The sequence below is a fragment of the Podarcis melisellensis genome (genome assembly GCF_964234715.1).
Source record: "Podarcis melisellensis genome assembly, chromosome: 2".
Classification (NCBI taxonomy): Eukaryota; Metazoa; Chordata; class Lepidosauria; order Squamata; family Lacertidae; genus Podarcis; species Podarcis melisellensis.
Window position 1 is genome coordinate 67,254,536 of NC_138529.1, and position 24,978 is coordinate 67,279,513.

General features: G+C 48.1%; 1 protein-coding gene across 2 annotated transcripts in view; it reads left to right on the forward strand.

The window, feature by feature from the left end:
* Positions 1-1,060: 1,060 nt before the first annotated feature.
* Positions 1,061-24,978, forward strand: part of FGFR4 (fibroblast growth factor receptor 4) — a 71,150-nt gene continuing 47,232 nt past the window's right edge. The window contains exons 1-2 of one of the 2 annotated variants that reach the window (XM_081901002.1): positions 1,061-1,332; positions 1,613-1,737. In XM_081901002.1, the coding sequence (XP_081757128.1) occupies positions 1,076-1,332; positions 1,613-1,737 (382 nt within the window). In that variant the 5' untranslated portion in view covers positions 1,061-1,075. The other variant, XM_081901004.1, reaches the window with a different exon arrangement.

Consider the following 24,978-nt stretch of genomic DNA (forward strand, 5'->3'; position numbering starts at 1 on the left):
TTCATGATGATACACAGGAGCATTTATATACAGATATACACATACATACAGAAACACCAGCATAAAGCCACATCTAACTTATGATACTCATATATGTACATGGTCATGTTCTTATAATTATGTTTTAGTTAAAGTGGAATAATGACCATATCCTTATTCTGTACTGATTTTTTTAAAAAGAAAAAATCCAGTTAAATTCATTACTTTAACAATTATATGGGGTTTTTTTGTTTTTTGTTTAAAGATAATTCTAATGTGGTTAAGCCAGGTCTGTAACTGCCACCATACACTGGCGCTTTTAACACACCACTGCCAAGCTCTCTGGCATGCAAAGCTAAACCCTGTGCTCTCTTATGCCAGCACCCAGCCAGAACACCATGGGCAGGCAGCCAATACAGGCGTAACTTGGTAAGGCTGAGAAAGTCATCCTTGAGAGTGTTTCATCTCAGATGAGGGACTGGCTGGCTGTGTTTAAGCAGTGGTGGTAGGAAAGCACTCATCACATGTTCAAAGGCACCCCTTTCAGAATAGCTTCACAGGAAAGGTACCAGAAAGTGGTTGCAGGTGAAGCCTGCAGGAATCCCTAGCTGCAGTTACACCCTTGGAGTTGGAATGTCTTTGCCACAGAAAAAGCATCTGAGGAGGATAAGATCCAGAACCCTGTATTACTTTGGGGTGACAATTCACCCTGCAAGCATGAAGTGTCACATACTGTACCTCTCACTCAGCCTTCAGGCTGTTTCCCTGACCCACCCCCCATCCGAAAACTAAAGCAGGGGGGGAATTGGTCATGTGTAGTTGTCCCAGGCTGGAGTTGCACCATGTGTTGAACTTCTGCCTGCAGCTGTTTTCTGGGGATTGGAGCGGGAGGGAAATGCTGAGCGAGTGGAAGTCCTAATGCCCTCCCACTTCTGCCCTCAAGAAGATCAATCATTGCAGAGGCTGCAACCCTAAGCACCCTTCCTAGAAAGAAAAGCCTCACTGAGCACAGGATCCCGCTGTGCGATGCACACGGAGGAGCCCTAGTAGAGTGGTGGTGGGCAAGGGCCCCGATTTGGCGCAAAGAAAACGCGGAATGGAGCTTCTCTCTGCCTTACCCACCTACCCGCAACACCCCCAACTTTGTCCTTCAGAACCGTCGGTCTGGGTTTCATCAAGAGCCCCCACGCCAAATCTCTCCGCTTTGGCGCCCCCCTTTTCCCGCACTGGGCCTTCCTCCTCCTCCCCATATGTGTGGCAGGCGAAGCCAGTCCCCTCCGAGCGACCCCCATCCCGCACGACAAGGCGCCTGGCTGCGACTCCTCCGGTGCCGGAGACGCCGTGTCTCTCGCGGTTAGTGACACAAGCGTTTCAGCATCCTCAGCTAGGCCTCGGCCAGACGCTGCCAGCCCGCCTCCCGCCTGCGCGGCCCAAGCGCGTCCCTAGCGCGGGGAATCCCGCGCGGCTGCCGGCCGAGGCCTTCGAGGAGGGGACGGAGGGGAAGCAAGGGCTCGTCCTTCGCGCGGGGACCGGGCGCCTGGAGGGGGAAGGAGGAGGCGTGGGCGGGATGTGCGAGCGAGCAGGCAGGCAGGCGCGCCGGCATGGTTCGTTGACTGAGGTATTTATTTTGCAGATTTATTTCCTCCCCGTCGGCCTCCAGTCAATGCAAGCATTTCCAGAGCGGCGGCCCACAGGCAGCAATCGCAAATGAAATCAATAAAGCCGAGAAAGAAACGATGTCGGAAGTGAAAACAGCAGGTACAACAGCAGCATTTGCGGCGGAAAGAGAGAAATAAACATACCGTCTTCAAGAGACTTAAAAGGAGTAGTAATTAAGAGAGGGTCTCCGTAAAAGGCGGATCTACACGGATCCTCGTGGATCCTCCACTTTTTAAAAAATAATTCCAACAAATGCAATGTCAAATCACACCTAGAAGGCACGCCTACAAACTGGACTAGAAAAAACGTGGATCCAACACTTTGCCGCGCTGCAGCACCACAAAAACATGGATCCGAGGCACGGATCCTCATGAATTCATATGATTTTTATATTGAAACAAAATAAAAACACCATGCTACTGTAGACCACATCTTAGTCTGTAGGAGGAACCAAAAAAATCACGCATCCACTGTTTCGTGGTGCCGCAATGGCGCAAAAACATGGTTAAAAAACACGGATCCTCATGAATCCTAATGATTTTTGCACTAGATCAGCCCAAACTCACTGTCAAATAACACATCATGTCCAGGGGCACAGCATCCACCACAGAAATCACGGGTCCATGGCTTCCTGGCCATACCGTGGCCCAAAAACGTGGTTTTCAAGAACAGATCCTCATGGATCCTCACACTTTTTGCATTGGGCAAACCCAAAGTCACTGTCAAATCACACATCATAGCCAGGGGGACAGCCTACACCACAAAAAACTCGGATCCACTCCTGCCTGGCCATACTGTGGCCCAAAAATGTGGTTCCGAAGCACAGATCCTAATGGATCCCCATGATTTTTGCACTAGATCAGCCGAAAGTCACCATCAGATCAAACATCATGGCCAGGAGCACAGCATGCAACACAAAAAACTCAGATCCACGGCTTCCTGGCCACTCCATGGCCCAAAAACGTGGTTTTCAAGCACGGATCCCCATGGATCCTCACGCTTTTTGCATTGGGCCAACCCAAACTCACTGTCAAATCACATATCATAGCCAGGGGAACAGCACCCACCACAAAAAACTCGGATCCACGCCTGCCTGGCCATACGGTGGCCCAAAAACGTGGTTTTGAAGCACGGATCCTCATGGATCCTCACACTTTTTTCATTGGGCCAACCCAAAGTCACCATCAGATCAAACATCATGTCCAGGGGCACAGCCTGCACCAGAAAATAACGGATCCACGGTTTCCTGGCGATACCGTGGCCCAAAAACGTGGTTTTGAAGCACGGATCCTCATGGATCCTCATGCTTTTTGCATTGGGCCAACCCAAACTCACTGTCAAATCACATATCATAGCCAGGGGAACAGCACCCACCACAAAAAACTCGGATCCACGCCTGCCTGGCCATACGGTGGCCCAAAAACGTGGTTTTGAAGCACGGATCCTCATGGATCCTCATGCTTTTTGCATTGGGCCAACCCAAACTCACCGTCAAATCACATATCATGGCCAGGGGCACAGCATCCACCACAAAAATCACGGATCCACGGCTTCCTGGCCATACCGTGGCCCAAAAACGTGGTTTTGAAGCACGGATCCTCATGGGTCCTCAAGCTTTTTGCACTAGATCAGACCAAACTCACTCAAAGGGGGTATGGGGTTGCTTGTGCGTAAAGCGCATACTGCACCGAGCTGTGTAGTTTGAACAAAACTTTCACCCCAGGCTGGACAGTCAGTACACCGGGACTGTCTCAATCACTGGAAGAATCCGTCAGTGGGCGTTTCCTGAATTTCTTCCAACATAAGAGTTCTTTCACACCCAATCATCGTCTCCCTTCTCTGCGCGAAAGCTGTCTGCGCAGAGTGGGCGTCCCCAGAGAAGGTCCTGTGCTCTCCCCGCTGGTTTCACTGGCAGAGTCCTGGAGCCTTCTCTCCGCAGCTCCCTCGGACTCCCCTTTCTCCCTGGTGTCACCTCTATCTCCTTCCCCAGCGGAAGCGTCCTCTCTCCCTCTGCTGGTTCCCTCTCCAGCGTCATCATTTGGGAGCCTCAGCGCCACCCTTGGCTCCGATGGCAGTTCCCTGACACTCACCATCAAATCACACATCATGGCCAGGGGCACAGCCTGCACCACAAAAATATAGGATCCACGGCTTCCTGGCCACTCCATGGCCAAAAAACGTGGTTTTCAAGCACGGATCCCCATGGATCCTCACGCTTTTTGCATTGGGCCAACCCAAACTCACCGTCAAATCACACATCATGTCCGGAGGCACAGCCTGCACCACAAACAACTCAGATCCACGGCTTCCTGGCCACTCCATGGCCCCAAAACGTGGTTTTGAAGCACGGATCCTCATGGATCCTCACGCTTTTTGCATTGGGCCAACCCAAAGTCACCATCAGATCACACATCATGGCCAGGGGCACAGCATCCACCACAAAATAACGGATCCACGGCTTCCTGGCAATACCGTGGCCTAAAAATGTGGTTTCGAAGCACGGATCCTCATGGATCTTCACGCTCTTTGCATTGGGCCACCCCAAAATTACTGTCAAATCACACATCATGGCCAGGGGCACAGTCTGCACCACAAAAAACGGATCCACGGCTTCCTGGCCACACCGTAGCCTAAAAATGTGGTTTTGAAGCACGGATCCTCATGGATCCTCACGCTATTTGCATTGGGGCAAACCAAACTCACTGTCAAATCACACAGCATGTCCAGGGGCACAGCATCCACCACATAAATCACGGATCCACGGCTTCCTGGCCATACCGTGGCCCAGAAACGTGGTTTTGAAGCACGGATCCTCATGGATCCTCATGCTTTTTGCATTGGGCCAACCCAAACGCACCGTTAAATCACACATCCTGTCCAGGGGCACAGCCTGCACGACGAAAATCACGGATCCAAGGCTTCCTGGCCACTCCGTGGCCCAAAAATGTGGTTTTCAAGCACGGATCCTCATGGATCCTCACGCTTTTTGCATTGGGCCAACCCAAAGTCACCATCAGATCAAACATCATGTCCAGGGGCACAGCCTGCACCAAAAAAAAAAACGGATCCACGGTTTCCTGGCCATACCGTGGCCCAAAAACGTGGTTTTCAAGCACGGATCCTCATGGATCATCACACTTTTTTCATTGGGCCAACCCAAAGTCACCATCAAATCAAACATCATGTACAGGGGCACAGCCTGCACCAAAAAATCACGGATCCACGGTTTCCTGGACATACCGTGGCCCAAAAACGTGGTTTTGAAGCACAGATCCTCATGGATCATCACACTTTTTGCACTAGATCAGCCCAAATTCACTGTCAAATCACACATCATGGCCAGGGGCACAGCATCCACCACAAAATCACGGATCCACGGCTTCCTGGCGATAGCGTGGCCCAAAAACGTGGTTTTGAAGCGTGGATCCTCATGGATCCTCACACTTTTTGCATTGGGCCAACCCAAAGTCACCATCAGATCAAACATCATGTCCAGGGGCACAGCCTGCACCAGAAAATAACGGATCCACGGTTTCCTGGCGATACCGAGGCCCAAAAACGTGGCTTCAGAAATAGCAGCACGAAGCCCCTGAAGCGCAGAGGGAGCGCTCCCTCCGCCCTCCAGAGGCTACGCGTTGCTTTCGCTGAAGCCTGGAGAGCGAGAGGGGTTGGTGCGCACCGACCCCTCTCGCTATCCAAGCTTCAGGGATAGCTGCCTGAAGCCTTTGGAGCGCAGCACAAGTTCCCGCTGCGCTCCGAAGGCTTGCAGATAGCCAACTGAAGCCTGGAGAATGAGAGGGGTCGGTGCACACCGATCCATCTTGCTCTCCAGGCTTTGCTTCGCTGGAGAGGCGCTGAGCGGATAGGGGGAGAATTCCCCCCCCCCCGTTCTCCCCCTCCTATGGTTTGGTGCGTCCTATATAGTGAAAAATACGGTATATATTGTACCAAGATATGGTTCATCTTCAAGAACAAATCAAATACATGCCAAAGCATTAAAGAGGAGAAAAAATATGAAACTGTTTACATACTGTCAACTAATATACAGATTCAAGAAAGACAGTATGGCAAACATTTAAATCAGTGAAAAGACAGAATTTGAGTCGATCATAACAGAGTTCTACCTTTCAAGTAAAATTTATAAACTATTACTCAAATATGACACCAAGCCCGAACAAGCAAAACCTTATATGACAAAATGGATGCAAAAATTTTAAGAGCAGTTCACAGTGGAACAATGAGAACAATTATGAATAAAGGAATAAAATTTACTGCAAGTTAAGCCCTAAATCAAAATTGGTAAAGTGGAACCTCGGGTTGCAGACATAACCCGTGAATGAGGCACGTCCGCAACCCACAGCATTCGCATCCTGAAGTGCCACGTCTGTAAGGATTTGTATAATAGACCTTAGTTACAAAAATATTTCCTGTTTAAAAATAGAAGCTTTGTGTGTATATGATAAAGAAAGAAATATATAGTAGAACAAATCTTGTCTGTCTGATCTAGAAATGAAATCATATTTTAAAATAATTCTTGCTTTAGATTTTTATAATCATATATGGTATTTCTCCAATAGCAAACTACCTAGAATTGGAAATAATATTTAGTACACTAACCTTTGATTAACTCTTGATAAATGTCAGCTTGCTGAGTTATTTTGTACGATTGTGATTCAATGTTATATTTGCGCTCAACAAGGGAAACCCACATGACCTGAAGGTGTTGCTGTGCAATGTCAGGTCAATGATTCATAAGACCACTGCCATCCATGACTTGATCGTGGATGGAGGACTTGACCTGGCATGTGTAACAGAGACTTGGTTGGATGAAGCAGATGGTCCTGTCCTAGCTGCTGCTTGTCCACCCGGTTTCTCTTACACACAGCAACCCAGGTCATGTGGGCAGGGGTGGTGGGTTGCAGTGATTTTTAGGAAGTCACTAGCTTGCATCAGGCGTCCTACTGGGAAGACCCAGTTCTCTGAGTGCATGTTCTGGAAGTTGGGCAATAGGGGCAGTACAGGATTCCTTTTGGTGTAACGACCTCCCCACTGCACCAAGGATTCCCTGCCCGAGCTGCTCCAGGTCATGGCGGATGTTCTCCTGGAGATACCTAGTTTGGTTGTCCTAGGGGATTTTAACATCTATGCCAACATAACCTTACAAGGGGTTGCTTGGGACTTTGTGGAAAGCATGGCCCCCATGGGGCTGTCCCTGATTAAGTTTGGCCCAACTCATAGTCACAGACATGCCTTAGACCTAGTGTTCACCTCTAGTGACGTGGGTGATGTGACACTAGGTAAAAGTGAAACAAAGAAGTGCCATGGTCAGATCACTTCCTGGTGCAACTGGACATCTCCGTGACCCTTCTCCTCTGCAGGGAGGTGGGACCAATGCGGATGGTCCGCCCCCGCCACTTAATGGATCCAAATGGTTTCCAGAGAGTGGTAGGGGATGCTTTATCCCATGTTGATGGCCTTTCAGCTGATTCCCTGGTGGCCCGCTGGAATGCGGAGTTAACCAGGGCTATCGACTGTCTGGCTCCGAAGCGCCCTCTCCGACTGCATGGAGCCCGGACAGCCCCGTGGTTTTCTTTGGAGCTGAGGGTGAGGAAACAATTGCTGAGACGGCTAGAGCGCCGGTGGCAGAAAACTCATTCTGAATTGGACCGGACACAGGTTAGAGCTCAATGTCGGGCCTACGAAGTGGCGATAGCGACGGCGAAGAAGACTTTCTTCACCGCCTCTATTGCATCTGTAGAAAATAGTAGCAGGAGACTCTTTCAGGTGGTTTGCAATTTAACGGAACCACCTTTACCACTGGGGCCTTGTAAACACCCCAAGATCTCCTGCAACGATTTTTCAAATTTCTATGCAGATAAAGTTGCTAATATTCGGAAGGAGGTAGCAGGGTCGGGGCAGGAGAGTGCTAGAGCCCTGTCTGGTCAAGTTGCATGGAACGAATTTCAATCCGTTACTCCCGAGAATGTAGGCAGGTTGCTTGGATGCGTGAAACCAACCACCTGTCTCCTTGATCCTTGCCCATCCTGGCTAATAAAAGCAAGCCAGGAAGGGCTGGGCGATGGGCTCTGCGGGGTGGTGAATGCTTCCCTCTGTGAGGGGGCATTCCCAGACCTGCTGAAAGAGGTGGTCATTAAACCGCTTCTTAAAAAAACATCTTTAGACCCGGCCAGTATGGCCAACTATCGCTCAGCCTCAAATCTTCCATTCTTGGGCAAGGTGATTGAGAGGGGGGTTGCTGAACAACTCCAGGCACGCCTGGAGGATGCAGACCATTTGGATCCCTTCCAATCGGGATTCAGGCCTCACCATGGGACTGAAACTGCCTTGGTCACACTGGTTGATGATCTCCGGGGGGCTAGGGACAAAGGTGAGAGCTGTTTCCTAGTTCTGCTGGATCTCTCAGCGGCTTTTGATACAATCGATCAAAACATCCTTCTGGACCATCTAGAGGAGCTGGGAGCTGAGGGCACTGTTATACAGTGGTTCTGCTCCTTCCTCCTGGGCTGTATCCAGAAAGTGGTGGTGGGGGATGAGTGTTCAGACTTACTTGTGGGGTGCCTCGGGGTTCCGTCCTCCCCTCCATGCTTTTTAACATCTACATGAAGCTGCTGGGAGAGATCATCAGGGGGTTTGGGCTTGGTGTCCATTAATATGCGGATGATACCCAGCTCTACCTCTCTTTCAACTCAGAACCAGTGAAGGCGGTGAAGGTCCTGTGTGAGTGCTTGGAGGCGGTTGGAGGATGGATGGCAGCTAATGGATTGAGGCTGAATCCTGACAATATGGAAGTTCTGTTCTTGGGGGACAGGGGGTGGGCTGGTGTGAAGGACTCCCTGGTCCTGAATGGGGTAACTGTGCCCCTGAAGGACCAGGTGTGCAGCCTGGGAGTCATTTTGGACTCACAGCTGTCCATAGACGCACAGGTCAATTCTGTATCCAGGGCAGCTGTCTACCAGCTCCATCTGGTACGTAGGCTGAGACCCTACATGCCCGGAGACTGACTCACTAGAGTGGTGCATGCTCTTGTTATCTTCCGCTTGGACTACTGCAATGTGCTCTACGTGGGGCTACCTTTGAAGGTGACCAGGAAACTACAACAAATCCAGAACGCGGCAGCTAGTCTGGTGACTGAGAGTGGCCACCAAGAACATATAACACATGTCCTGAAAGACTTACATTGGCTCCCAGTACATTTCCAAGCACAATTCAAAGTTTTGGTGCTGACCTTTAAAGCCCTAAATGGCCTCGGCCCAGTAAACCTGAAGGAGCATCTCCACGGCCATCATTCTGCCCAGACACTGATGTCCAGCACCAAGGGCCTTCTGGTGGTTCCCTCACTGCGAGAAGCAAAGCGACAAGGAACCAGGCAGAGGGCCTTCTTGGTAGTGGTGCCCGCCCTGTGGAACGCCCTCCCATTAGATGTCAAAGAGATAAACAACTACCTGACATTTATAAGACATCTGACGGTAGCCCTGTTTAGGGATGTTTTTAATGTGTGACTTTTTAATGTATTTTTATTTCATTTTTTTGGAAGCCACCCAGAGTGGCTGGGGAAACCCAGCCAGATGGGCAGGGTACAAATATAGTAGTAGTATAGTAGTAGTAGTAGTACTTTGTAGGATTTGATATTCTTTATAGGTCTTTTAATTTTCTAATCAATCTATCTATCTATCCCCTCCCCCTTTTCCCTTTCTGTACTTCCCTATCCTTATAAAATTGAATATACCGGTATATATATCTATATCTATATATATCTATCTATCTATATATATAGATATATATAATTTACGGCTCCACAGTTTTCTGGGTCACCCCATATTCATACAAACACTATCTGAAATGGTTCTGCATTACCAAGAACATTGAATTAAAATGACATTCATATCCATAGCTTCCACTGTGAAGAACTGCACCTGGAAATTTTTTATGCTGCTAAACCTCAAGAATATCCAAGGCAGAGATTGTGATGATCTTACCTGTGAATGTAAATTATCAAACCAACCTGGTGGAGACCACCAAAGTAACCATGAAAAACAATCACATGTCTTGCGTCAATTCAGCTACAAATGGTTTTGGGACAAAAGTTGGTTGCTTTGCGGGGGTGGTAATTATAAATGGAGGTTTAACTGCAAGTTTTCTTGCCAACAGATTTTGTCAGTGCAAACTTTGAAATAGGGGGTTTCCAACGTGGTGCCCATGGGCATCATGGTGCCTGCTGACAGCTTTCCTGGAGTCCACCACGTGTTTTTAGAAAAAGAACAGGATTAGTGGTGAATTGTGCCCAGCATGACTTCAGATTGTTTATAGTACATTTGATTGACTGCAGGGGCATACGAAGGGGCAGCGGGGTGATGGTGCCCCAGGGTGCCATGCTGGGGGGAGGGTGACAGTACGGTCGCTGTACTGGCTGCCGCTTGTGTGGCGTCTGTGTGGGCTGCCGCTCTTGCGGCAACTGTACAGGCAGCCCCTCTCGCAGCGACTGTATGGGCAGTACGGGCAGCTGATCTCGCAGCGACTGTACAGGCTGCTGCTCGTGTAGCGTCCATACAGGCAGCCCCTCTCACGGCGGCCGTACAGGCTGTATGGGCAGCCGCTCTCCTGGCAACCATATGGGCTGCCATGCATGCACAGTCCGTACAGGACATTGTGTGCACACTCATCATCCAGGACTTGTTACCATATTATAGCTGCCACAAAATCTATCGGCATTCCACCAGAACCAAGGAAGCCTTGCCAGTTGCAGCTCACACAGTTGAAATGAAATAAAAGACAGAAGAGTAGATCAGGAAGAAAGTTCCCCAGACTGCAGGAAAAGATAACAGTAGCTCCAGCATCTGATTCAGTGCAGGCTGCTGAGGGGTTGGACTCCTTAAGATCACCAACTGCCTATGAGACACCTGGAAAGCACTCAACCTCAGATGACCTCCACTCCACAAAGTGGGAAGAGGATTTGACAGTGACCAATATTGATTCTTTTGATAGCAGCCCCATATTCTCAACACAAAGTGAGAAGTGTTTGGACAAATCTCTGATTTGTACATCAGTTCCCCCATGGCACAACTGTACCTTCCCCACACTCAGTCTACAAACCATGGGACTTGTGGGTTCAGTTGGCAACATCTGTGTGTATGACTATGACATAACCACACTGAAAGGATCAAACTGGATAAATGATCGCATAATAGATGCCTTTCTTGCCTCCAGGGTGATCATGGCCAAAGAGCTGGGTCACAATGGAACAATTTTCCCACTTACCGTACTTGCCACTTCATGCAGATATGTCAAAGATTGCCAGTGCAAGCTCTGAAGAACTGTTTGAGATTTGGAGTGCTAAAGAAAGATGTTTTGATTGTTTCAGTAGATGACAGAGAAGTCCACTGGATACTGAAAGTAATCATTTTTAAAAGGAAGACCATGCTCTATCTAGATTCCAAACACGGATTGAACCACTCTGTTGAACCACTCTGTGATTGATGCAATAACATCCTTCTTAGCATGTCTGTATGAGATGGATTCAAAATATCCCTATAGTTTTGTGGACTGGTCATTTTTTACACCAACTGATATACCCAGGCAAGGTAATTCCAGTGACTACAGTCCTTTCACATGTACCATTGCCCATCTGATTGCTTCTGCTGCCCAATTACAGTTCATACAAAAGGATATGGCTGCCACTAGACCCTGGCTTGCAAAAGAAATAATACAGTACTGTGGGAAAACCTATTTTGAAGGACAAGACAAATTTTTTCAAGTGGAAATTGATGCTGTACCTCCCAAGAAGAGACAAATATTGAAAGAGAGTCACATTACTGTGTCTTGATCATGCCCACTAACCTATTGCTCAGATATGTTACCTTCCTTGTTTGAAGGCTGCTGGTCACTATGTTTCTTGAAGGAAGAGTGCAGGAGGCCCAGTGGTGACCTAACTATGGTTTACTGTGAAGGAAACTGCAAGGACTGGTACCACTGCTTTCGCATAGGCATTGATTCAAAAGATCTTCCAGAGGTTTTCGTGTGTCCAGACTGTCAATCCACTGTGGCCAAATAGATTTTGAAACTGCAAACTGTCATATTCCACAGGTTGGTATAATACAGCAAAATCCAAACATATAGTTTTCATCATCATGGCAGGGATGGTCCTTTTCCATCAAATTCTTATTCATGGAGTTGGTTTTTATATCCTGCTTTTCTCTACTTGAAGGAGTCTCAAAGTGGCTAAAAATCTCCTTTCCCTTCCACCCCCACAACAGACACCTTGTGTGGTAGGTGGGGCTGAGAGAGTTCAGAGAGAAGTGTGACTGGCCTAAGGTCACCCAGCAGCCTGCATGTGAAGGAGCGGGAAGCGAACCCAGCTCACCAGATTAGAGTCCACTGCTCTTAACCACTACACCACAGAAACGTATCTCTTTAAACTCTGGAGCAAGCTGTTCAGTTCAGCCTCATAGTGATACTGATTTGTGGAGGGAAGGTTGGTGATGAGCAAGATCCTTTCCCATTTCCCAACACAGAGACCATAGAGCAGTTTCTTTTGGGGGCTGAACCTGCAGAGTGTTTCTGTTCAGAATTTCCGTGGCAGAAATTGGCTAAGTGCCTTTATAAACATTCAGCTTCTCAAATAGAACTCCCTCACAAAACTTTCAGGTGTAGCTGTGGGAGTTGGAGGGCAGAGAAGGTGCTAGTCCTTACCTCCCTCCTCCCAGCCCCATGATCCGTTGCCCAATGGGCTGAATTTCAGGGCTTTTGCATGTAAAGGGCAAGCTTGTTCTTTACTTGTTTAGATCTTTAAACTTGGGAACAGATATTTGGCTCCATGACCAAAATGACCAAAAGGGTCAGCTTCTAGAGGACTGGAAAGATCATGATTGTACTTCCCCTACCCTCAGCCCTAACCCCGTTGAGTATTTTTTGTTATGAGACTGAGTGTTTGGGGCTGATGCTGTAGCATTCTTGTCTGGGGGCTTGATGGAAAAACAGAAAAGTGACCCTCACCTAACTCTCCAATGCCCTTCAGCAAGAATGCTGTAGGAAATATTGCTAAGCCCAAAGAATTTGCTTCAGCTCACCCTGTTAATGGAAGAGCAAAAGCTATGCGTGTGTCATTCTCAATCAGTCTACTTTCAGGACTGATTTTAGAACCCTCTTATATCAGGCCACATGGTCACTGGAGGTGGCCCCATCATGCAAACATGACTATCCACACAGGGACCATCTATTTTTATTTTTTTCTGATACTGGATTTAAAGTTACAGTTACATCTTTTAAAACAGCTGTCAGTATATCACACTGTATTCCACTTGCCTTCCAAAGGAATACGTGGCTCTCCCCACATAGCGGGTTAGGTTGAGACTGCTGATCCAAAGTGATCAGTAATTTTTATGGTAATTACAATCCTGCTTTCCCTTGTACCAGCTTACCTTGACTTATGTAAGGCCTTTGAAAAGGTCCCCCATAATATTATTGCAAAAAAGCTAGTAAAATGTGGGCTAGACAAAGCTACTGTTAGGTGGATTTGTAATTGGTTGACGGGCTGAACCCAAAGAGTGCTCATCAGTGGCTCCCCTTCATCCTTGAAAAAAAAATGACTATTGGGGTTCCACAAGGTTCTGTCCTGGGCCTGGTGCTATTCAATATTTTTATAAATGATTTGGATGATGGAATAGAGGGTGTGCTAATCAAATTTGCAAATGACTGCCAACTGGGAGGGGTTGCTAATACACCAGAGGACAGAGTCAGAATTCAAAATGACCTGAATAGCCTAGAGAGCTGGGCCAAAACCAACAACATGGAGTTCAATAGGGAGAAATGTAAGGTACTCCACCTGGATAGAAAAAATGAAATGCACAGGTGGGGGACACTTGGCTTGACAACAGTACCTGTGAAAGGGATCTGGGAGTCTTAGTCGACCACAAGCTGAATATGAGTCAACAGTCTGATGTGGCAGCTAAGAATGCCAATGCGATTCTGGGCTGCATCAATAGGAGTATAGTGTCTAGATCAAGTGAAGGAATGCTACCACACTATTCTGGTTGGTCAGATCACACCTGAAATACTGTGTCCAGTTCTGGGCACCACAGTTAAAGAAGGATATTGTCAAACTGGAGCATGTCCAGAGGAGGGTGACCAAAATGTAAAAGGTCTGGAATCCAAGCCCTATGAGGAGAGATTTAGGGAGCTGGATTTGTTTAATCTAGAGAAGAGAAGATTAAGGAGTGACATGATAGCCATTTTTGAATATTTGAAGGGATGTCATGTTGAAGAGGGAGCAAGCTTGTTTTCTGCTGTTCTAGAGACTAGGATGCAGAATAATGGATTCAAACTATGGGAAAAGAGATTCCACCCAGGCGCCGTAATCCAGTCAGGGAAAAAGGGAGGAATACTATGTTTAGGGCACCGTTTCCAGCCCCTTCCCCTTTTCAGGGTGAGCATAGTAGATCCTAAAAAGGGCTGCTCAGTCATGGATACAGCTGCTCAGCTGCTCAACTGCCTCATTCCTTGAGTCAGAACGACTGACTGCCCATGTGTCGGTTCATGACTAGGGGCTTCACATTCCTGCCCCCGTAGCCATTTAGTGATCGCCATGGGGGGAGGGTTTGGGGGGCTTGGGTTGGGTTTTTGGGAGACGCCTGTGCGTGAATTTGTTTTATGTGTGTGGATCAGTGCACGCTGACCAACGCACAGCCTTGTAACACACTGCTTGTTATCACCCGCCTGTTCTGCCGTTGAGGACTTCTTGGATCATTCTTTGTCTAGCTCCTTCCCTGTTATGTACTAAGCTTGGATCCTAGAACAATAGGCAAGTAGGATCCTAGAACGCAAGAACTGATTGGCTTGCAGGAAAAGATCAATCAGGCTCCTGGAGGGAAGCAGAATCAGCCAGTCAGACGGGACTCATTGTGTAAATAATGTATATAAAAGCCTGAGGTTTAGGGGGAAATTCAATCACTGTTTTACAAGCTGCAATAAAGAGCATGAAATCACTACAGGACTCTGAGCATACTTAGTTTTCTTTGACCTTACCACCTTGGGTGACCCTGCTGGGAGTACGAGATTCCCAACGGCTTCGCTCACAAGGGTCATAGGAATATGCAAGCCCACTCACCATGACAAGTGAGAGAACCGAGATAGATTGCACTGAGCCCTGGTCTCATTAGACAAAGCATTCCACCAAAAAGGCTCTGGCTCTGGTTGAGGACAGCTGGATATGTTTTGGGCCAGGGACCACCAGTAGGTTGCTGTTAGATGAGCGTCACACTCATGGGGGTTGTATTGGAAGATAATTCCCACAGATAAGAAAGGTCACAGACTGTTTAGAGCTTTAAAGATTAGCACAAAAACATTGAACCTGATTCGATACTCCAACTGGAGCCAATCCAGCTGATGAACAACCAACTGAATGTGGGCTCTCCACAAAGTCCAAGTAAGAACTCATGCATCTGCATTTTAGACCATTTGGAGTTTCTGGATATCAAGGGTAGCCTAAATCTATCTCTCTCTCTCTCTCTCTCTCTCTCTCTCTCTCTCTCTCTCTCTCTCTCTCTCTCTCTCGCATTTATACCCTGCCCTCCCCAGCTCAGGTGTAATGCAAGTTAAAGTAGTCTAGTCTGCAGGTGACTACTGCATGGATCACCATGGCTAGGTTGGAAAGGGACAGGTACAGTACCGATCGCCTAACCTGACATAGATTCAAAAATTCCAGTTTGGCTAAATTTGTGACCAATGCCTCCATAGAGACAGAAGCATCCAGGATCACACCGGGACTCCTGATGGCAGCTACAGGTGACTATTGCACCACATGAAGAGCTGGGAGCTGGCAAACAAAACTGAAATTATTCTGGCCCAGCCATTGGACACCCATCTTTAATGGATAGAGATTCAGCCGACTCTGTTTCCTCCATCCCAGCACAACCACCTAAAAATTGGCCAATATATCCAGGGTAGCATTTGGCCAGGGTCATGAAGCAGTAGATCCATGATGTTTGTGGTCAGATCTGTAGTTATGTACAAGATATTTGAATAAAGGGTGAATTTGGGGTTCCCCAATGCAAAAAGTGTGATGATCCACGAGGATCCGTGCTTCAAAACCACGTTTTTGGGCCATGGAGTGTCCAGGAAGCCGTGGATCCGGGGGTTTTTTTTGGTGCAGGCTGTGCCCATGAACATGATGTCTGCTTTGACAGTGAGTTTGGGTTGGCCCAATGCAAAAAGCTTGAGGATCCATGAGGTTCCGTGCTTCAAAACCACGTTTTTGGGCCATGGAGTGGCCAGGAAGCCGTGGATCCTATATTTTTGTGGTGCAGGCTGTGCCCCTGGCCATGATGTGTGATTTGATGGTGAGTGTCAGGGAACTGCCATCAGAGCCAAGGGTGGCACTGAGGCTCCCAAATGATGACGCTGGAGAGGGAACCAGCAGAGGGAGAGAGGACGCTTCCGCTGGGGAAGGAGATAGAGGTGACACCAGGGAGAAAGGGGAGTCCGAGGGAGCTGCGGAGAGAAGGCTCCAGGACTCTGCCAGTGAAACCAGCGGGGAGAGCACAGGACCTCCTCTGGGGACGCCCACTCTGCGCAGACAGCTTTCGCGCAGAGAAGGGAGACGATGATTGGGTGTGAAAGAACTCTTATGTTGGAAGAAATTCAGGAAACGCCCACTGACGGATTCTTCCAGTGATTGAGACAGTCCCGGTGTACTGACTGTCCAGCCTGGGGTGAAAGTTTTGTCCAAACTACACAGCTCGGTGCAGTATGCGCTTTACGCACAAGCAACCCCATACCCCCTTTGAGTGAGTTTGGTCTGATCTAGTGCAAAAAGCTTGAGGACCCATGAGGATCCGTGCTTCAAAACCACGTTTTTGGGCCACGGTATGGCCAGGAAGCCGTGGATCCGTGATTTTTGTGGTGGATGCTGTGCCCCTGGCCATGATATGTGATTTGACGGTGAGTTTGGGTTGTCCCAATGCAAATAGCGTGAGGATCCATGAGGATCCATGCTTGTAAACCACATTTTTGGGCCATGACGTTGCCAGTTAACCGTGGATCTCAGTTTTTTGTGGTGGATGCTGTGCCCCTGGCCATGATATGTGATTTGACGGTGAGTTTGGGTTGGCCCAATGCAAAAAGCATGAGGATCCGTGCTTCAAAACCACGTTTTTGGGCCACGGTATCGCCAGGAAACCGTGGATCCGATATTTTCTGGTGCAGGCTGTGCCCCTGGACATGATGTTTGATCTGATGGTGCGTTTGGGTTGGCCCAATGAAAAAAGTGTGAGGATCCATGAGGATCCGTGCTTCAAAACCACGTTTTTGGGCCACGGTATGGCCAGGCAGGCGTGGATCCGAGTTTTTTGTGGTGGATGCTGTTCCCCTGGCTATGATATGTGATTTGACAGTGAGTTTGGGTTGGCCCAATGCAAAAAGCATGAGGATCCATGAGGATCCGTGCTTCAAAACCACGTTTTTGGGCCACGGTATGGCCAGGAAGCCGTGGATCCGTGATTTTTGTGGTGGATGCTGTCCCCCTGGCTATGATATGTGATTTGACAGTGAGTTTGGGTTGGCCCAATGCAAAAAGCATGAGGATCCATGAGGATCCGTGCTTCAAAACCACGTTTTTGGCCCACGGAGTGGCCAGGAAGCGTTGGATCCGTGATTTTCGTCGTGTAGGCTGTGCCCCTGGACAGGATGTGTGATTTAACGGTGCGTTTGGGTTGGCCCAATGCAAAAAGTGTGAGGATCCATGAGGATCCATGCTTCAAAACCACGTTTTTGGGCCACGCTATCGCCAGGAAGCCGTGGATCCGTGATTTTTGTGGTGGATGCTGTTCCCCTGGCTATGATATGTGATTTGACAGTGAGTCTGGGTTGGCCCAATGCAAAAAGTGTGAGGATCCATGAGGATCCGTGCTTCCAGACCACGTTTTTGGGCCACGTTGTGGCCAGGAAGCCGTGGATCCGTGATTTTTCTGGTGCAGGCTGTGCCCCTGGACATGATGTTTGATCTGATGGTGACTTTGGGCTGGTCTTGTGCAAAAATCAGGAGGATCCATGACGATCCGTGCTTCAAAACCACGTTTTTCGGCCACGGTGTGGCCAGGCAGGCGTGGATCCGAGTTTTTTGTGGTGTAGGCTGTGCCCCTGGCTATGATATGTGATTTGACAGTGAGTCTGGGTTGGCCCAATGCAAAAAGCGTGAGGATCCATGAGGATCCGTGCTTCGGAACCACATTTTTAGGCCACGGTATGGCCAGGAAGCCGTGGATCCGTTATTTTGTGGTGGATGCTGTGCCCCTGGCCATGATGTGTGATTTGACGGTGAATTTGGGCTCATCTAGTGCAAAAAGTGTGATGATCCATGAGGATCCGTGCTTCAAAACCACGTTTTGGGGCCATGGAGTGGCCAGGAAGCCGTGGATCCGAGTTTTTTGTGGTGCAGGCTGTGCCCCTGGCTATGATGTTTGATCTGATGGTGACTTTGGGTTGGCCCAATGCAAAAAGCGTGAGGATCCATGAGGATCCGTGCTTGAAAACCACGTTTTGGGGCCATGGAGTGGCCAGGAAGCCGTGGATCCAAGTTGTTTGTGGTGCAGGCTGTGCCCCTGGCTATGATGTTTGATCTGATGGTGACTTTGGGTTGGCCCAATGCAAAAAGCGTGAGGATCCATGAGGATCCGTGCTTCAAAACCACGTTTTTGGGCCACGGTGTGGCCAGGAAGCCGTGGATCCGTGATTTTTCTGGTGCAGGCTGTGCCCCTGGACATGATGTTTGATCTGATGGTGACTTTGGGCTGGTCTTGTGCAAAAATCAGGAGGATCCATGACGATCCGTGCTTCAAAACCACGTTTTTCGGCCACGGTATGGCCAGGCAGGCGTGGATCCGAGTTTTTTGTGGTGTAGGCTGTGCCCCTGGCTATGATATGTGATTTGACAGTGAGTCTGGGTTGGCCCAATGCAAAAAGCGTGAGGATCCATGAGGATCCGTGCTTCGGAACCACGTTTTTGGGCCACGGTATGGCCAGGAAGCCGTGGATCTGTGATTTTTGTGGTGGATGCTGTGCCCCTGGCCATGATGTTTGATCTGATGGTGACTTTGGGCTGGTCTTGTGCAAAAATCATGAGAATCCATGAGGATCCGTGTTTTTTAACCATGTTTTTGCGCCCCTGCGGCCCCACGAAATAGTGGATGCATGATTTTTTTGATGCTGTCTACAGAGTAGGACATGGTCTACAGTATCATGGTGGTTTTATTTAATTTGAATGAAAAAATCATATGAATTCACGAGGATCCGTGTAGATCCGCCTTTTACCTTTTTCCATTAAGAGAGTCACACAAAGGAGCCAACTCCTAGCAGTCGAGGTCCCTTCGCGTCTCCCAATAAAATATTTGGGGGGTTGCCCCCCAGTTTATGGGCATTGCCATTCAAATGGTGTGTATGCAGCGTGGCATGTGAACACTTACCTGGAGCAGGGCTTGCTTCCCCGCCCCCAATATTTTATTCAGGTTGGCACCCCTGGTGTCACACTAGGACCTGGGAGACAAGGTTCAAATCCCCAACTAGTCATGAAGTTCACTGGGTGACTTTAGGCCAGTCGCAGGATCTCAACCTAACCTACCTCACAGGGTTGTTGCAGATATAAATTAAGAGGATGGAGAACTATGTATTATTACACCTTGAACTCTAGCTAGGGGGATAAGAAGGCATTTGCAACACATTATAGTAGTCTGATCTGGAGGTTTGTAGCACATGGCTTAACTTGGCTAAGTTTTCTCTACCTGGGATGGACTGTACCAGCTTTAGATGGTGGAAGGCATTCCATCCCATGAAAGGCACATGAGCTTCCAGTGACACAGCTGGATTTGTCAAACACTCATGTGTCAAACACTGTCCAGAATGCATCTTCTCTGAGACAATGACCCATAATGCTCTCTCTGCCAGTTTATTAGGCCACATCCAGTCCCATTACTGATGCTTGATGCTGATTTAGCACTTCCACTGCCTCACTTAAAAAAGATGTAAAGGAGAAATAGGTATCTGCTACGTACTCCATAGTAAAGGTAAAGGTACCCCTGCCCGTACGGGCCAGTCGTGTCCGACTCTAGGGTTGTGCGCCCATCTCACTTAAGAGGCCAGGGGCCAGCGCTGTCCGCAGACACTTCCGGGTCACGTGGCCAGCATGACAAGCTGCATCTGGCGAGCCAGCGCAGCACACGGAAACGCCGTTTACCTTCCCGCTAGTAAGCGGTCCCTATTTATCTACTTGCAACCGGGGGTGCTTTCGAACTGCTAGGTTGGCAGGCACTGGGACCGAGCAACGGGAGCGCACCCCACCGCGGGGATTCGAACCGCCGACCTGACGATTGGCAAGTCCTAGGCGCTGAGGTTTTACCCACAGCGCCATCCACGTCCCTATACTCCATGGTACCTGATTCCAAATTTCCAGATGACCTCATTCAGCATTGTCATGTAGATGTTGTAAAACATGGGAGACAAGATGGAACCCTGTGGGATGCTACAGAGCCAAACAGCAACCACCTAGCATCACGTTCTAGAATTGGGCTTGCAGGTAGGACTGTGTGTCCAGTCCAAACAACCTATGCAGAAAAATAGCATGCCTGATGGTTTCACAAGCTATTGTCAAAGCGTATGCGGTCACACTTGCCCTGGACTTTTCCCAGTAAAACAACAGGGTAACTAAAGCAGTTTGTGGGCTCGTTTCTGATTGGGTGTACCCTTAACTTGTAGAGAAAAGGAAGAACCTATCAGTCCTTGAGCCTGTGAAGTAGTTATGAGGAGTGTCTTTGAGCCTGTGCAGAGTACTTTGCCCTCCATACATCCAAGGTCAAAGGAGCAGTGTCAAGGTAGGTTTCAGCCCTAGCAACTTTCATTTTGGAAATAAAATATTGATCTTACTTACTTACTTATATTTATTTACGGCTATTAGCCCATAAAATATGTACAAACATAAAAGCACAGAAGCATAAAAACCAATACATCGAACGACATAAGAGGAACACCACGATGCAAGAGTGGGACATTGAGCAGTGACAAATAACAGCTTGGGGCCTGGAAAGATCCGAAGGACGGTTCACAGAGAAAGGAGAACTGGAGACGAGATCCGTCATGCACTCTCATCATAACTGTCCGATTAGTTTTTGTTGTTGTTGTTTTTTGGTGGTTTTTGTGTGTGAGATAACCGCATTCAGGAATCTCGCCACCTGCAGAGTTACAGAAGGATCTGTATCCTGCAAGAGCAGTGCGGCATGTGACTCAACAGGCCTGCCAACCAAGCGCAGTAAAGCAGGACCCAGGAATTTAGTCCTGGCTATGCTATGTAAGGGACAGTTGAACATTATGTGTGGAAGAGATTCAACTGTTTTCCCGTCACACTCGCATAGCGGAGACACCAAACCCTTGGAAAATCTGTGGTTCAGCAGGTTCGATGGAAAAACATTGAACCTTGCACGAATAAATGCAAGTCGGTGTGGTACTGATGAAAGAGATGACATGTATGATGGAAGGCCAAGTGGTGGGGTTATTCCGTGATACCTGGGAGAGCAGACACCCCCACCCCTGGAGAGGTTGTGTTGATTGTCAATGTCTGCTAATCTTTGCTCGATGAGGCTTTTGGCTGAGCGTAGGTTCGTCTTTAAGGAGTCCGCTGGGGAAATTCCGATGCTCAGAAGTTTGGCATTGATTTTTCTTACCCACGGATTAACAAAGTCATCCCGCCAGAGGCACTGAAAGAGGTAATGGTGGGGAAGCCTATGCCAGCTGGACAGCCAATAGCCAAAAACTCGCTTCCAGATGACAGTCTCCAATGATGCAATCTTTAACTCCAGATGTATGGCTGCATTGCTCACACACATGGGGAGTTTCAGGAGGCGACGGAGAAACTGATTCTGCAGTGTCCCCAGCGATGTTAAATTGGACCCTGGAGCCCAGAGCGGGGCAGCATAACAGAGGGTGGAAACCACTTTTGCGTGGTACACCTTCAGTGCAGAAGGGATGTGGGAGGCTCCGTCGACCGCAAAAAATTGGAGTAGAGTGTAAAGTATTGTTTTCCCTTTGTTTAGTAAATACTGTATCTGTGGCTTCCAGCTTAGGTTGTAGTGAAAAAAGACTCCCAGGTATTTAAATTTGAAAACCTGTTCTAATTGGACTCCATCTAACTTCCAGCTGTAAGTTTTCCGAGACCTGCTAAAGACCAGTACTTTAGATTTTCCATGATTAATTGTCAGATGGTTGAGTTTGCAATAAGCCGCAAAAATCTTTAGGGCTCTGCATAAACCGACTCTAGAGTAGGAAAGGATCGCTGCATCGTCAGCATATAGAAGCAGAGGGCAGCGAAAATCAGCTAGGCGGGGGGCATGAATGTTGGCTTGAGACTCACTCAGAAAGAGCTTCATGTCGCTAATAAACAAGTTGAAGAGGAGTGGGGCCAAAATGCAGCCTTGGCGCACTCCTCTATTTATTGGGACCTCATTGGATAGGTTTCCCGCCGGTGTGAGTCTCACTCTAGCCGACGACCCGTGGTGTAATTGGGTTATAAGCCATAACAGCCTTCTATCTATGCCCCATCTCTCTAATTTCTTCCCTAGACAGTTTCTTGGGATACTGTCGAAGGCGGCCTTTAAGTCTATGAAAGCGACACATAGGCGCCCCCGACTCGGGGCAGAATATTTTCTGGCAAGATGATACATAATTACCATGTGGTCAGTGGTTGAATAATTGTTCCTAAAGCCCGCTTGCTCATGGCCAATCAAATTTGAGTCGTATGCCCAATGGGACAGCTTAGACAGCAAAAATTTTGCATAGATTTTCCCGATGATAGACAAAAGGCTGATGTTCCGATAGTTCTCTGGGTCAGCAGGGGGACCCTTTTTATGGACTGGTACGATCACGGCCTCCTTCCATGACCTAGGGATAAGCCCCGTAGAATTAATTGCATCAAAGGCTTTGGCCAGAATTTCAGCCCACCACCTCGGTTGCGTGACAATAGCCTCAGGGGGGACTAGATCCGGCCCAGGGGCTTTGCCCGTTTTCAGATCTAGTATCAAGTCCATTATCAGTTCTGGGTCGGTAGAGGGCCACAAAGGTAGATGGTCGGCTCGGAATTCTATGGGTGAGTTGGATTCCTCTGCCAAAGAGAAATATTTACTCAAGAATTGTTCCCATGTGGGCGCAGGGATAATCGCCAGTGGGTACTTCCTTCCTCTTTTATTTATCAGAGCCCAAAATTCCTGTGGTCTGCGGGATCTAGAGGCCGCAATCAAGGCTCGCCAACGCTTTTGGTACCACTCGCGTTTGGCCAGCTTTAAAGTCTGTTTGTATGCTCTTTTGGCTTGTAAATAGGAGGGTGGTAGAGCCTGGGCATTAGAGTTTTTGTATTCATTATAGATAGAATGAAGAAGGGATCTTGCTTGTTTGCAAGAGGTGTTAAACCAAGGGGCCCCAGTACTGCAATGCGCCACTTTCGCCTTTTGAGGAGGTGATGTAAAAAAAGTGGTGAGGTTTGTTATAAGAAGGTTAAAAAGTTTCAAAACCGAGTTAAAATCTTGTAAATCAGTAGTTATTTGAGGTAGATAGGCAATGATTTCCCTATGAAAAAAATCCTGGTATTTTTGGGCCACAGCCTCCGACCATTTGATCCCTCTTATTTTGGTCGATGATGAGGTTTCCAGAAGGACTGAGTGTTTATAGTCCTTCTGGCACCGGAACAATGACAAAGTGGTCACTATTGGAAGGTGATCACTGAAATGTTGGTTTTCAACTTGGAAGGAGAGAACATTAACGGCCAAATTTGCAGAGATCAAGCAGTAATCGATAACACTGTTAGATGCTAGTCCCAGGTGGGTGAACTCCCCCGGTATGTCGGGGGGGAAGGTGCCGTTCAAGAAGACTAAATTCAGGCGAATGGCCATTTGGTAAAGGGTCACTCCTGCTTTGTTTACTCTGTTGTCCTTTGAAGTTCTAATTCTGGCATGTTCTAAGTCAAAGTTCTCCAAGCATGGGGGAGTCCACCATTTGGACTTGGTTAGTAGGTCCCAATTTGTGGCAATACGAGCATTAAAGTCTCCCCCAATTAAGGAGTACGAGTTAGGGCATTTGGTATGACATGACAATAGGTGATTTTCAAATGATTCCCATCTCCAGTCAAGATCAGGTGCAGAGCCTTCAGGGGGGAGATAGACATTAGTAATTAGTAATGAGGACTTCCCTTCTGCGATCAGTCCAGATAGAGCAAAAGGCGGGGAAGCCCGTACCAGAGTGAATTTGGCGTGAAGTTGGAGTGAGATCCCAATCAAAAGACCCCCTTTGGGGCGACCGCCTTTCAGGGAAGGGGAGGCCGGAAGTGTTAGAAGATCGAAGCCGTCTATGGTAATCTCTTCCTCATCCCATGTTTCTTGGAATAGAATGATATTAAATGAATTTATGTATTTCCTGAATTCGGGATCTGATTTTTTGGTTCTCCAACCAGCAATGTTCCAGCTAAGTATAGATAATGTCAGATCCTTGTGCTGTCCCGGTAATTGTCACTTTGAGTTGTTTAATAAGTTCTTGGAGGTAGAAGGAGGACCCATGAAGAAATCAGTAATTTTAGTTTGTGCGGATAAGGTCTTCTTCTGTGTTGATCGAACCCATGATTTGGTAACATTAACAGGCAGGGAGGGCTTTGCCGGGGAGGAAGAATTAGGCAAAGTTGGTGAGGTCGGATGCTGTTCAATGAGGTGAGTAGTAGTAGGTCTTTGATGGGCAATACTAGTAGATCCGTCAGAGTTGTCAGTCTTAACCAGGGTAGCGCTAAGAGGTGTTCCGGCCATCATTTGTAGTTGCTGCGCAGATGGAGAAGAATTATCACGCAGATGTATAGAAGGACGTGAACGTGGGGATGGTGCATGCATAATCATTTCCTGGTGATCTTCAGACAGGGTAGATTCTAGCTCTGGCATTGAAGCAAAGGATTCATCAACTTCCATATTTTGATTGGACATAAGGTCTGAGACGGGAGTGTTGAGTTTATCGACTTCCTCCACGGTAGAATGGTGCTGTTGGTCAACAGGTGACTGCTGATTCAGATCAGTAGGGGGTAACAAAGTAGCAGGTTGAAAGCTTGTCAAGGCATTTGATGGAGACGCCTTGTGGGACGTGGAGTGCCTGCTCTCCTCTCTCGTTGGCATAGAGGGGTCCCCTTGCGATAGGAGTCTTTGTTTGAGTAGATCCAATCTGTCGAGGATAGCCTGCTGTTCTTCTGAAGGGAGTTTTCCATAAGAGGAGATGAGATTTCTCTCTTCAGGGATATTCCAATCTCGGCTTGCAATTGGATCA